Here is a 13,517-nt window from a genome sequence, read left to right on the forward strand (position 1 = left end):
GCACCAGAGCAAAGCTAAGGAACATGCTTCGTACACTCCGCACTTGTACATCACCTTTGCCTACTTGATCATCGTAACATGGTCATTACAAGCCTCGATTGCTTCGCGTTGCGTAAGCAGAGGTGTTTGTCAGCTCAAAAGTGGCTGGATTCCGAGGAGCTGTCATCGGCTGCTCATTCCCCTCCTGACCCCACTTTTGGAAGTTCATACATCATACATCGTGAACATGACAGCTTCTCCGCCTGTCTTCTTGCGTATGTCGCGTCAACTGATTTCAGACTTGATACCCAATTGTATTTGACCAACAAGATGAGTTTCGAGCCCAGCAATTTAGCGATTTGCGAAACATGCGGTACGCAATTCGATGTTCCACTTGAGCAGCACCCAGAGACATGTCGGATATGCGATGTACGTCCGTTACCAGACCCAACCTATCGTTGAATAACCTGGAGAGTAAGTAATTTAATTCATCCTCAGGATCCCCGCCAGTATGTCCCCGCCAGCGGCCAATCCTGGACCTTACTCTCAGCTACCCAAGCCCTCCAGAAGAACACCTTTGAAACCGACAAGCAAGACTCACGAATCCACTACATAACCACTGCACCTCTGTCCCCTTCTGAGCTACCCCCTGGCCTTGCCGACTCCAGTACCACCCGCAAGCAATTGGGCATCGGACAACGCGCCATCTTGCTCCAGACATCCGGTGGAAACATTCTTTGGGATTGCGTCGCATTTCTGAACCCTGATACGATTGATTTCATCAAGGAAAAAGGCGGGCTGAAGGCGATTGTGATTAGCCATCCACATTTCTTTACGACGCACTTGGAGTGGGCGAGTGTATTTGGGTGTCCGGTGTACTTGTGTGGGGATGATGAGATGTGGTTGAACCGCAAGGATACAGATAACGTGAGAAAGTTGGTTAGAGGGGTCACTGAGATCGAAGAGATTGGCGGCGAGGCAAAGATGATTCAGTGTGGAGGCCATTTTGATGGTAGTTCGGTGCTGTGGTGGGACAAGAAGTTGTTCATTGCTGATACGTTCATGAGTGTGCCTGTTAGTCCCCCCTATATTCTCGCTGCGTCATCTGCCTTTGTCGAGATTTCGATAGCTAACGAAGAAATAGTCTGGCTTCGACAACGCATATCGCATACCAGATACAACGTCCTATTCGTTCATGTGGGCGTATCCTAACATGATTCCACTGACGCCCAAGGCCATTCATGGGATTTGGAAGGCGATCAAGCCGTTTGAGTTTGATAGTACGTATGGAGGGTTCCCGGGACAAAACCTAAAGAGGCCAGATTTGAAAAAGCAGGTGTTGGAGAGTATGAAGATATTCTTGAAGAGGAGTGGGCATGAGAATGCGGGAGTCTATGAGGAGAGTGTTTGAGAACTGTTACTAGGCAAAGTAGTACTGGTGCTTATGAGACTTGCTCCATTTCGTGGCCGTTATTTGAGGCGTGACGAGGAGATGCAATGTGACAGAGTCGAGGAAACACAGAACTTGTATTCTAAGGAACCGACCACCACCATTCCTGCCACCAATTTATCGTAAGCCCGTCTAATGCATAACATAGAAAACCACTTTACGATCGTGATACTGTCGAGGAAGAGAGCGTCTGTGAGGTCAAGATTAAAATCTAGACTCTCCCAAGTAGATTGCAATTATGCGAGAGAGCCCTCCAGAACCCAAATCTCGCCATTGGAGACTTTTTCGGCTATGCTCGTGACCACGACATCAGCGGGTTGGATCTGAAGTTTCAAGTTAACTAAGGACTTGGTGATGTTGGCGTGAGAAAAAATGAATGGTGGTGGGCAAAAATACAAGGCCGTGTGTACGCCACAACCCCTGAACGCGTTCCCGGGCCAACAACATCGCCAAAAAAAGAACCTGGGGTATCTGACTGAAGCCAGACGAATGCTGATGAGAGTGGGACTCGAACCCACGCCACTTTCGTGACCAGGAATATGTGTTAAGATAACCTTAACCTGGCGCCATAACCAACTCGGCCATCTCACCGTAACACATTAGATGTGCTTGGTTGATTGATGGGATACACCAAATTTGCAATGATCCTATTCATGTTTGTGCGAGCGAGAAGCGAAAAGGCTCGGCGTACTGAAAGGTGGGGCCTGGGCATGTCCAACGAGACGTCGAGACTACGAACATAGCGGCGTGGCTTACCTTCTTTTGGCCGTCCTTGGACTCCCACCAAATCTCGTCACCGGAAAGCGTCTTGACCTTCTTTCCCTCCTCCCATGGACTTTCTGGGATAATGTGGCGCTGCACGAAGCGCTCGAGATTGCCCCGCGCGCGATCCTGCCCGCCAGTGCCTTCGTATGCGTCCGCGCCAAACGTGCTATAGTCTTCGGGGTCTTCCCATGGCTTCCTCTTTAAATCGCGCATGATGCTGTTGTTCGGTGCCAGCACCGTGGCGTTCTGCGAGGCGTTATCTAGTCGTCCGGCGACTGTGTCGATGTCCCTCGTCAGGCCACTGAAGATTGCAATGTTCTGTGTCTTTCCGATAACATCGGATATGATGACACCAGTCGACACTTGTTCCTCGGGGTTGCCCATGATGTAGTCTCGAAGGGGCGACTGTTCGCTGATGATGTTGAATGACTGGATGATACTCTCAAAGGGGCGGGCTTGTGCAGACGTGGCAAAGAGTAGGGAGATGGTTGCAAAAGGGTATGCGACGACAGATGCAGGCTTCATGATTGCTTGAGGGTGTGCATTAGGGTGTCGTTACAGGTTCTGGGTAGACGCGGCGTTAGAAGGTGGGAAGCACAGACGTCATGCCGCGGTGAAGCCAAGACCTCGTGACCGCGCGCATGATCTCCGGGCGCCTTTTGAGCCTGGGAACCCTTTCTTCTTGTCTTCACTATGTCTTCACCAACGTGATATACCGCGCCTCGGAGCGCGCGCCTACCCTATCGCTCTACAAATTAAACACTAGCCATGGAGCTCCAAATTCCCACCGTCACTATTGTGAGTGCAAAAGCCTGGAGTCTGCAATGCAAGTAGCAATTCGCTAACGCAGCACAGGACGATTTACGCGCCTTTCATGCGCAACACTTCCCACACGCGCCCGCGCCGGAACATTTCTTGCACGGCTTCGAGCCGGAATCAGAAGTGGCCGAAGAGTACTTCGAGGAAGCAGACGATGGTCTGGGCTACTACCCTGACGGCACGAAACGCACCCTGACAGACGAGCAAATTGCCATGTTCCGACATTCGGAAATTCATGCTATGCTCCGCAAACGGCGACTGCAGAAAGAGAATGGCGAAGTCCTCGAAAGCAAGGCTGTCCCTGCGAGCCCAGCCCCGCCCAGTCCTCCAACACAGGAAGACTCCTCACACAAGCCCGCAGATGCCGACAAGACGCAGCCCGATGCACCTGCCGGGCCGAAGAAACAGCAGTGGGCGACCACTAGTGCAACAACCAAAGCTAAGAATAAGAGAAAACGGGACAGATACGCGAAGAGGAGAAAAGAAATAAGGCTAGAGAGAGGCTTGCCGCGAAGAAGGAGTGGCCGTGACGGGGCCGACAGCGGTGACAGTGATGATGGAAGCGATGAATGGGATGCGTGGCACCAGGCCAATGGGCCCGATGTGCAGAAAGACGACACCCTCGATCTCGACTACTGAAGAGGGCAACTACTGCAACTGATGAGCAACCCACAAAGGCAACATCCCTACCTGCCGTGACTGTTAGCTTGCAACAGATACCACACCCTCAGCCGAACTCAAGCTGTAAGTAGTCTCCTTTCTTCGGTTTCACGTGCAATGATGCAATCTGAGTTATCATCCTTAGGCAGAGGTGGTGCTGGGCTTGAGACGAGAGTGAAGGCTGCTTGCGGCCTGACCCCTTGACTCGTCCAGCACCATCCATGATGAGTTTACAATCTTCTCTCTGAGCACATTCCTTCTTGTTGTAGTCATTATAGCCCGATCGCGTACCTGTACTGACAGTCACTAGAGGTAGCCTCATGAAGTCGAGACAATGACTTCTAGCGGAAGGCAGTATGAGGCGCATATTGATATGAGGCAACCATTGCTACATAATGGCAATAGTGAGCTCTGAACACGTCGTTGAAGTAAGGACGCCGTTCTCTTCTGTGAGCCTCGCGTCCGGCAAGGGGCGATACTGCGTCGATTACATAGCAACCCGTATGAGCAATTCACATGACCGTAGTTATCTCCTCTCACCTCCCCGTCTCTTACCCACGTGCTTGCCTCCCCGCTCATTAAGCACATGGCTTCGCGCTATTGAAGCGTGATTTCTATAACTGGACTCAACTGCTGCTTCATTTCCTCAACATATCATTTGTGACCGAACCTTCGGATAGCCCACATTCTTCAGACAACACCACGCTCGACGTCGTCACCCGCCATGTCGCCCCGCAAGACAGCCGCTGGCGACAAGATCCCGAAAGCAAAGAAGGCATTCACTGTCAAGACGAGGGACAATAAGGTTGTCAAGCGGCCCGCACGCGGATACCACAAGTTCCGGAATGGTCTGCTGAATGTCGCGCCTAAAGGTGATGAGAAGGAACTGTGAGAATACTCAACATCCTTACACGAGCAACAGCTGACGTGCCGTCAGCACCAAGCAGAATCGTGCCTCTCCACTTCTACAACTGCCGCCTGAGATTCGCAATGCCATCTGGAAACTTGTAGGAAAATGCCCATTCACGAATTGTATGTGAGATATGTACTGACTTCGTACATTGACATCAGGTGTTAGGAGGAAAGGTATATATGACGGAGCTCGCCGAGTTCTACCCTCCATGGACCAAATCGAAGAATGCCATGGCACTTCTGCGCACCTGTCGCCAGGTATACGCAGAAGCCGCGTCCATGCCGCTTACGCTTACGACATTCACGACTGTTTGCCTGCCGGAAGTAATAGGTGGTTTGATGACGCTGAAGCCGCACCAACGCAGAATGATCACGTCCTTTCATATGCAACTCCGTAGCCCTGCCTTCATACAGCCACTGTTTCGCTTCCTTCTGAAATATGGACGGAGACTTGCAAAGTTACTCCCTTGCCTCCAAGGCATCCATGTTCAAATCTTTGAGGTCTCAGATACATCAACTCAAGAAGCCAATGAGGAGCGGGTACGTAGGTATCTCGAGCTAGACTTCCAGGACAGTTTGATCACTATAAAGGTTGAACAGACCGACAAGAAGTGGATCGACGTTGGTGGCTCATAAGATGATGAGTAAGATGACCAGAATGCGCAATTCTCTTTTGGGCTTAAACTGACAACGCTACGGTTGTGCAGGTTTCTTCCCCACAGCAGGCGGCACTTTGAAATCACTTTCTTTTTGAACAGGTGACCCGGATGGTCACAAGGAACTCGAGCACCGATCTGTGTGGGTAGGAAAAAAAAGCATATGACAGGCCATGCTATGGCGCAACTTCAAAAGCGTTTGATTTTGATGCTATAACTTAGATGTGAAATTCATACTCTGCTCCAACATTCCCATTCTGAAAGGACATCTCACTGACTTATGATCAAACTCTCTTGTGAGTTGTGCCTGCCGTTGAACATGTACCGGTAATATATAAGTGTTCCTCTGTGTCATAACTTCGGCAGGAAAGTGAGGTTTTTTACCTTTGGGGTGGGCTATGGTGTTTGGTGGTACAACTCGGTGGCCGCTTACCTCCATTCCTCTTACCTTGTCTGAACCGCCTTCCGGAATACAGCCGCACCTCTACCTGGTGATTGAGCATGAGAATCTCTGCATATATTAGACCACTTCGCTCTATCTTGTCAGTAACTTAATCACACCTTCCATAGTTATCAACGATCACATCATGACACCTCACAAGCTTGACCTCCAGAACCAGAAGACCTCTACCAAGGGCATAAAGGCATTCCCCAGCACAGGAGTAGTGAAACGCCGGTATGAGAAGGTTCGCTTTCACGAAAACGGGCTACTCAACGTTGAACAAAAGACTGGAAAGTACTTCAGGATGTGGGTAATATGGTCGGGGTAGCGTTGGCACTTCTTACTGACTTGAATGCAGCGCGAGAGAGAATCGGCGAAACTCACTGTTGCTACGATGAGTATTTTGGTATACCTGGAGCTTCGCACACTTCTCATGGCAATCACAATAAACGGTTCTCTTCTGTGCTCACCTCGCTCAAGTCCATAGAGCTTGCTTTTCGTGCCGAAGCAGTATTCATGGACGATGCAGATGTGGAGGAGCAAAAGAAGTATGAAGAGACCATCAGAAGCCTGTACAAGTTGGCGAATAGCGGTATCAGTATCTGTTTGACCCGGATGATGGAATAGAACAGGTATGTTTTGGGGTGAATCATTACCGCTCTTCGATTTGTGTTAAACTGACCCCCAACCGAACTGGACAGCATATTTTTCTTCAAGTCCGGTGTTCCAAACTGCCGAGCTCAGGTCTATTGAGAGTGGTTGACGAGAGCAAGCGGGTGCTTCGGGAAGAGAAGCAGGATTGGCGTTACGGATTGTATGTTAAAGGACCAGGTATCAACGGAACAGACTCCTTCATACCACTCAATCAAGTATACTCCTTCAAATATCTACTTCTCTTAGCAATCTCGCGTACATCCAAACGGAAATGGTAAGACTGCCGGACTCTTGTAACCTCCTTTCCCCACACTTCTCACTCCAAAAATGACATTATCCTTGTGGATCGTCGCAGAAGTAAGATTGAACCAGTTCACGTTGCCTACCTCGATCACATTTGTCCAATGCGGTTCGATAGTGTCGCGATACAAGATCTCATATCCTTCTACCGGCAAGCCCTTCGGCGCGTTCCATTTGAATTGACTAAAGTTGTCGGATGTCGTGGTATTGATACCAACGTTGGTGGGCGCTCCAGGTGCGTTAGCCAAACTCCACATCGTGGCTGCTACGACCTTGGCAGCGCGAGTGTTGTACTCGAAGTCCAGCCATTCAACTAGATCACCATATTGCTTGCCATTGCGTACGGTGACATTTTGACTAGATACGAGTGTACGAATCAGTACATGTCTCACATGTAGTTCAAGTAGGGAAACTTACTGCTGTTGTGTGTAGTCTTCGTTGGGTTGAACAAAGCGAACACCTGTGTATCCTGCTTCTAGGAAAGGGCGATGATCGCCACCTCTGCTGTAGCGATCTAGGCGGTATATGAGGCGCACTGTCATCTCAGTGAAGGCATTAGATGCTACTTCATATATGAAGCGACCTAGGTTGCGAGCAGGGCTGTCGTTGTCACCGCCGATGCTGAGACGGGATGTAGTTGTTGTGGAGTTCTCTGTCAAGGGTGTGCCCTGGCAGAAGAGGCGGATGTTATAAGGATCAACAGTACCGTCTGCGGCTTTAGAGTTACCAACCATATCGAGGTTTATCATACCAGCTACATTCACAGATGCATTCTTGTAAGTTTGCGCCAGATTTTCTGCGCCGAGCAGACCTTGCTCCTCGCCTGCGAAGGCTGTGAAAACGATGGTGGTCTTGGGCTTGTAATGCGCAAAGATACGAGCAAGCTCCAGAGAGACTGCAACTCCCGAAGCATCGTCAACAGCACCTGGAGCATCGCCCTGGTAGTCGATAGGATCGCTGTTGCGCGAGTCATAATGCCCGCCTGTCACGTAGACACGGTCCGGGTCCTCACTGCCTTTCAATGTTGCTACCACTGTTGTGATATTGACCGGGAAGATGATGCGTTCGTTATCCCCAGGGTATTTGATGAAGCTGCAGAGGTGAAGATACAAAGTCAGTACATGTCTCACGTGCATTTCGTACAGGTACAACTACCTGTTCCAGTCCACGGTCATTCTTCCTTCGCTCGCATCGGCGGCTTCTTGGAACTGAGCGGTAAGCCATGTTCTTGCAGCGCCGATACCTCGGGCCGGATCGGTTTGACTTGACAGAGTATGGCGCGTGCCGAATGAGGCAAGTTTCCGGATCGTGCCCTCGATGTTGTCGCGTGATATCTGCGAAATAATGTCTTGGAGGTCTTCATCTGGCATTTGTTGCTCCAGTGGTTTGCCGACGACCGGCAGGGGCCATTGTTCCGTACTAGGGAATGATTGATGAGGATGATGTGCGTGGATCGGTGACGAGAAAGCAGTTTTTAGCAGTGTCGCTGTACAGACCGCGAAGAGGGATATGGATCGCATATTGATGGGGCGAGAATGTTGGTCTCAATCGTAGAAGTCATCTCACCAAACATCCAAACCTATGACTTATACTTCGATGCTTTGCCATCCCACTCTTCATGACGGGCAAGCAGTCGACTGCCGGTATCTCCAAAACATTGCGATACCGCAGTAGTTGCCGTCATCGGAGGAATGCAACTCTTGCTATCATGGCACTTGACAGCGCAGATCGTGATCATAATTGGAAGCTCGAAATGTTACCAAGACGCCAAAAGGAGCGTTAGGGAAGATTTCAGCAGTTGTTACTGCAGTCTTTGCTTGGCAACGGGTACGGTGTGCGGGGTTCTCTAGTGCTTCTGAGCGGCTACGACAATGTGCGATAACACCGGTTTTTGTCCCAGGCAAGAAGACTATTAGTAACGCGGATATGGCTTCGCACATTTTTCAACTTCCTGTTGGCTGGTTTTGTCATGGCACTAGAATTGCTGGCGTCAGTATTTTTTCCTCCAAAGGACCTCGGGAACCAGATGGCTTGGATCGTCGTCCAGTTTTACCCAGTCATCGACGTTTATCAGACGCAGTATAGATACACTAGAGCAGATAGAAATATGTTCCATCTTTGAATGCACGAGTTTCCAGAAGTCAAATTCGTTAATATTGAGGGGGCTGGTGCTAGTGCTTGGCATGACATCATCGCATCGACAGGGAAGACACCAAGAGGCAGCATGTCACCCGGCCATGGAAAAAATAGGGTCGGCTATAACCTAGCTATATTAGGTATTTTAATCTTAAAAAGGGTCTGTGCGCACGCTAGTATAGCCTAGTATAGATTATATAATATACTAAACATATTAAGAACATGTTCTAAATATATTCTAGGTATTTTTATAAGTTCTTTTTTTTTTCCTAATATCTCTATCTAAAAAAAGATTTTTTATATTTTAAGATAGATAATACTAGTATTAGCTATTATATCTTTATTCTTATAAAATATAATAGATATAGATAAGAATAAAGATAAGTATATTTAAATATATTTAGAATATGTTTAGAGCATGTTAGGCGCTAGTCCTAATAAATTTAGCACAGCCGACCCCATTTTTTCCATGGCCGGGTGACATGCATCCTGAAGACACCAAATCGCAACAATGCGATCAGAGGACAGTGACATGCCACTAGCACAGTTATATGCAGCAACGTCTTGTCGTCGAACCTACTTTCAAGCCATAAGAAGCGGCTATAGTTCGGCGCTGCATCGTGTTTTTCACACTGATCGACACTTCATAGCGCCGCCACAGGCTTGACAGCCTCGGCATAACGAATCATATCGTCGATGGTTCTCACGTTGCGCAGCGTTGGCTGTAACCATGTTCTCTATTCGTCCTGGAAACGTCGCGTTCATCCCCACGTGTTTCATAGCCATCCGGCGGTACCTGGGGTTTACTAACGTGAAGAAGAAGGTCGCGGAGACACCAACCGGAAGTAGGAGTACACAATAAAGGGCCGATGCCATCAAGCTGCATTTCATTTAAAGTGTCGGAGGGGAACTGAACGACCACTGGTCAACGTGAATGGATCACTTGTATTCATTGGGTATAAATCGCGATGAACAAGAACCATTAGGGTCAACGACGCGGAGGAGAAGGTCGAAATGGTAGAGAGACATACGGACAAGGTCTGCTGACAAGTATTGCCAATGTGCCTACAAGAGAATAATGCACTAGCGCAAGGAACAGTACTGTTACGGTAACGGCGATGTTCGCCATGCATTGAGAGAGTGGTGGCTCGAGATACAAAAGGTTGAACGATGCACTCTTTTTCTTCTTGAACCATCCTTTCCAACTCCTTCCAACTTCTCTCGTTTCTTCTCAGCCAGCACTGACAATCATTCACCATGAAGACTAGCGCTCGTTCCCTCCTCGCTCTTGCTGCCCTTCTCCCCGTCGCCCTTGCTGCGCCAACACCAGCGAGCGGCGTGAGCTTCCCTATCACCGACCTTATCGACAGCAGCCTTACTGTCGAGGAGTATGCCGCACAGCTTGAGAACCAGAGTGTTGAAGAGCGTGAACTTTCCAAGCGCCAGTACAATGGTGGCACTTACAACCAACTGACTGACGGCACTGCATGCCGTCCGATCACGGTCATCTTCGCTCGTGGCACCACTCAACGTAAGTTGCATGTCCAAAGCGAGTACAAGATATGTACTGACTTCAATTGCGTAGCGGGCAATGTTGGAGAGGCAGGTTCAGAAGGCCCAACCTTCTTCAATGCTCTGGCTGCTCGTGTCGGAGGAATCAGCCGCTTGGCCATCCAGGGTGTAAACTATCCGGCCAACGTCCTTGGCTTCCTGGCTGGAGGAGATGCTGCCGGAGCGACGACCATGTTCAATCTGATCAACCAAGTGAGTGCTGCAATCACCATGGTCACCTGTATAGCGACGCTGACATGGCATACAGGCTGCCACTCGATGTCCTTCCACAAGGATCGTTGTCTCTGGATACTCCCAAGGCGCACAACTTGTACACACTGCTACGCAGAGGCTATCAGTTGCCCAAGCCAACCGTGTCACCGCTGTTGTAACATTCGGCGATGCCGACCGTGACGAGAGTTTTGGCCCTGTTGCCGCAAGCAAGGTTCTCATCATCTGCCATGTGGGCGACAACATCTGCGACAACGGTATTACCATTACTCCCCAGCACGGGAACTATGAGATCGATGCTCCTGCGGCTGCGGCTTTTGTTGCTGCACGTGTTTAAGACGGATATGGACTAAAAGTAGATGCACAATGATGTTTGGTCAGTTCAATGGTCATAATAACCCATGCGGCGCACTGCTTTACTGTGATCTCTCAGCCTTTCCTTACTCTTTTTCCTAAATACGTGTGAGAGAAGAGTAAAATACCGCAAGAACGAGACTGTAAGTGCATACACTGCTTTCCGAGAAAGGGAGAAAAGGTTACCTTGATTGGTACTGGGAATTCAGATTTGCGTCTAAGCCCACTGCAAGCTTCCTTGAATTTCATCCGCAGGCCATCGCGTAGAATAATTGAGACTCCTTGTCAGAATCCAGTTCTAATTTGGCATTATCGACTGGTACTCGACCTGGGCTGGGGACGAATATAAACAGTTGTTATACGAAAAAAAAACCTGGTCGATGTTATTGTCAAGTGGCAGAGCAGTGAAGAAATATTCGGGTTGGCAAAGCCGAAGAGACATGAGTATTAATGACAAAATTAAAATTGGATTTAGAATTGATGGGCAAGTATAAGCTTCGGTACGTTAGACACATGTTGTCGAGCATGTGCGCCTTCCCGTTTGACACCTTGAAGAATTTTCCATTCCTACCTTCTCCCGCGATCCCAACATAACGTGCTTTCCGCGTCTCATGTCGAAAGGGCGCATTCATCCCAACTTTTACGGATGAACATCGCAAACCGACGAAAGCCGCGGTAAATTTAGCAAGCCACACGAAAAGTCGAGTGAAGTCCTACCCCAAAGGGTGGAGGCCGGGCACGCATGGAGCGCAGAACGGCGCGCAAGTGTCAGTTAGCGCAGATGTCGTGCTCGCCCCATAGAAAACGTCCAACGTCTCGATTGCCTCAACCTCCATCACTAAGGGGAAAAAATTGGGTAACAGATTTGCCAAGGATCGCAGTGTCGTCTGAACTCTTAAGATATGTAGTCTCCACGTTGGACTGAGGTTCCTCACCTCATCCCATCTTTTCTACACGACTCCTCATCGACGTCATCATGTCGTCCACCTCCTTGTCTGAGCCTTCGGGCTCCCTCAAGGCTTCCGGACCATTCTTCCGCTCGGTACCCTTTCAAATCCTGGTGGCATGTGGTGTTTCGTTCACGGCCCCAGGTATGTGGGATGCTCTGGGTGGGCTGGGAGCTGGAGGAGCTGCTGAACCCTATGCTGTCTCCGCTGCCAACGCCCTGGTATATGGACTCTTTGCTGTGGTCTGTGTCGCTGCCGGAGCCATCAACAACCGGATTGGCTTGAAGTATGGTCTTGCACTGGGTGCGATCGGGTACCCACTGTATGGTGCAGGACTCTACACAAACAACATCTCTGCAAACACATGGTTCATGTTGTTTGGTAGCGCTCTTTGCGGTATCTCGGCTGGTTTCTTCTGGGCTGCTGAGGCTGCTATCATCATCGGATACCCATCCCCTGGAGACCGCGCATTTTACCTTGCTATCTGGCAGACCGCAAAGGCACTTGGACCGATTGTAGGAGGAGCCATCAATCTCGGATTGAACGCAAACAGGAAGACGACTGGATCCGTTTCCTCGACAACATACATCATCTTCATCGTCATCATGTGTCTCGGTCTCCCGGTCGCTTTGTGCTTGTCGCCAGCACATAAAGTTTGGCGAAGAGATGGCACACGGATCGTCACTGAGCGCGCCGCAACGTGGGGTGCTGAGTTCAAGGCTGTTGGCAAGCTGTTCGTTAGCCGCCGGATTTTGCTCTTGCTACCAGCCTTCTTCATTAGCTACTTCTACAACGGCTTCATGAGCACGTGGTTGACAACATACTTCACGGTCCGAGCTCGCGCCTTCTCCTCGTTCTTCACCAACTTTGCCGGTATCTTCTCCTCGTTCATCATCGCCTTCCTGCTCGACAATCAAAAGATTCATATCAGGACGCGTGGTCGCGTTGCCTTCTGTTGCATCATCACCCTCTTGGTCGGTACATGGATTTGGGCAACCATCCTGCAAAAACAGAACTACGATGCGTCGGAGTCGCCAGTATTTGATTGGTTTCAAGGCGGCTTCGGGAAAAGCTACGCGCTCGTTTTCTTCTGGCAATTCGGTGGTCAGGCCTTTCAGCAATTCCTCTACTGGCTGGTTGGTCAGTATGCGACGGATCTTTCCAACTTGAGCCATCTTACCGGTATCCTGAGGGGTGTAGAAGCGTTGGGTCAAACTGTTGCTTGGGCGTAAGTCTTCTTTTTCCTGAACAGCATTCGCGCATCGTCGGCTAACAATTGTGACAGCATGCAATCGGAAGGTGGTGCGAACCACTTTGTCAGCATTGGCATTAACTTTGGTATCACGGTGTTGTGCGTCTTTCCCACTTGGATTGTGTTGTCGGAGCTGGACAAGAGCCACGAAGTTCGTGTTACTGAGGAGACAGTAAACAACAAGACTCTAAGCGATGAAGCTTGATGTCTTAAGGCATTGAGCTGAAATATATTCCCTGAACTCTTCACATCAACTGCACCTATACGTGTTATCTGCATACTCCCGCTCACTAGCCTTTCTCGCCATACGGAGAAGATTGGTGACGTTGACACGCTCAAGTCGAAGACAATAATCGTCCTGCCTAGGGGAAGTGACTGAATAAAAGATGCTTTGATGTTCTGCGATCGA

At 49.5% G+C, this 13,517-nt stretch overlaps 7 protein-coding genes across 7 annotated transcripts; 5 read left to right on the top strand and 2 right to left on the bottom strand.

The window, feature by feature from the left end:
- Window positions 1–212: 212 nt before the first annotated feature.
- ACET3X_006965 (uncharacterized protein) lies at window positions 213–1,390 on the top strand (the record flags this gene model as incomplete). Its single annotated transcript, XM_069453152.1, has 3 exons — window positions 213–408; window positions 478–1,053; window positions 1,124–1,390. Exons 1-3 carry the CDS (start codon window positions 310–312, stop codon window positions 1,388–1,390), a joined length of 942 nt encoding a protein of 313 aa, XP_069305733.1. The 5' UTR covers window positions 213–309.
- A 107-nt stretch (window positions 1,391–1,497) lies between these two features.
- Window positions 1,498–2,756, bottom strand: ACET3X_006966 (uncharacterized protein). The gene is made up of 2 exons (XM_069453153.1): window positions 2,186–2,756; window positions 1,498–1,752 (listed from the first exon to the last, which is right to left on the bottom strand). The coding sequence occupies exons 1-2, from the start codon at window positions 2,717–2,719 to the stop codon at window positions 1,666–1,668; spliced, it is 621 nt and encodes a 206-aa protein (XP_069305734.1). The 5' UTR covers window positions 2,720–2,756; the 3' UTR covers window positions 1,498–1,665.
- Window positions 2,757–2,901: 145 nt separating this feature from the next.
- Window positions 2,902–4,207, top strand: ACET3X_006967 (uncharacterized protein). The gene is made up of 3 exons (XM_069453156.1): window positions 2,902–2,992; window positions 3,050–3,757; window positions 3,986–4,207. Exons 1-2 carry the CDS (start codon window positions 2,963–2,965, stop codon window positions 3,650–3,652), a joined length of 633 nt encoding a protein of 210 aa, XP_069305735.1. The 5' UTR covers window positions 2,902–2,962; the 3' UTR covers window positions 3,653–3,757; window positions 3,986–4,207.
- Window positions 4,208–4,397: 190 nt separating this feature from the next.
- On the top strand, window positions 4,398–5,221 carry ACET3X_006968 (uncharacterized protein; the record flags this gene model as incomplete). The annotated part of the gene is made up of 3 exons (XM_069453157.1): window positions 4,398–4,561; window positions 4,611–4,680; window positions 4,745–5,221. The coding sequence occupies 3 exons, from the start codon at window positions 4,398–4,400 to the stop codon at window positions 5,219–5,221; spliced, it is 711 nt and encodes a 236-aa protein (XP_069305736.1).
- Window positions 5,222–6,579: 1,358 nt separating this feature from the next.
- Window positions 6,580–8,007, bottom strand: ACET3X_006969 (uncharacterized protein; the record flags this gene model as incomplete). Its single annotated transcript, XM_069453158.1, has 4 exons — window positions 6,580–6,994; window positions 7,055–7,494; window positions 7,534–7,729; window positions 7,793–8,007. The coding sequence occupies 4 exons, from the start codon at window positions 8,005–8,007 to the stop codon at window positions 6,580–6,582; spliced, it is 1,266 nt and encodes a 421-aa protein (XP_069305737.1).
- Window positions 8,008–10,030: 2,023 nt separating this feature from the next.
- ACET3X_006970 (uncharacterized protein) lies at window positions 10,031–10,892 on the top strand (the record flags this gene model as incomplete). The annotated part of the gene is made up of 3 exons (XM_069453159.1): window positions 10,031–10,304; window positions 10,359–10,537; window positions 10,593–10,892. The coding sequence occupies 3 exons, from the start codon at window positions 10,031–10,033 to the stop codon at window positions 10,890–10,892; spliced, it is 753 nt and encodes a 250-aa protein (XP_069305738.1).
- A 993-nt stretch (window positions 10,893–11,885) lies between these two features.
- ACET3X_006971 (uncharacterized protein) lies at window positions 11,886–13,313 on the top strand (the record flags this gene model as incomplete). Its single annotated transcript, XM_069453160.1, has 2 exons — window positions 11,886–13,084; window positions 13,142–13,313. 2 exons carry the CDS (start codon window positions 11,886–11,888, stop codon window positions 13,311–13,313), a joined length of 1,371 nt encoding a protein of 456 aa, XP_069305739.1.
- Between the last annotated feature and the right edge of the window lie 204 nt (window positions 13,314–13,517).

This window comes from Alternaria dauci, chromosome 6, assembly GCF_042100115.1.
Source record: "Alternaria dauci strain A2016 chromosome 6, whole genome shotgun sequence".
In the NCBI taxonomy this organism is placed as follows: domain Eukaryota; kingdom Fungi; phylum Ascomycota; class Dothideomycetes; order Pleosporales; family Pleosporaceae; genus Alternaria; species Alternaria dauci.

Excerpts from the sequence above, each read along its gene's own strand:
- ACET3X_006967 (XM_069453156.1), top strand. The coding sequence starts at position 2,963 with ATGGAGCTCCAAATTCCCACCGTCACTATT. Across the intron at positions 2,993-3,049 it reads AAATTCCCACCGTCACTATT|GACGATTTACGCGCCTTTCA; the intron begins GTGAGTGCAAAA and ends AACGCAGCACAG.
- ACET3X_006966 (XM_069453153.1), bottom strand. The coding sequence starts at position 2,719 with ATGAAGCCTGCATCTGTCGTCGCATACCCTTTTGCAACCATCTCCCTA. Across the intron at positions 1,753-2,185 it reads CCAAGGACGGCCAAAAGAAG|ATCCAACCCGCTGATGTCGT; the intron begins GTAAGCCACGCC and ends TTGAAACTTCAG.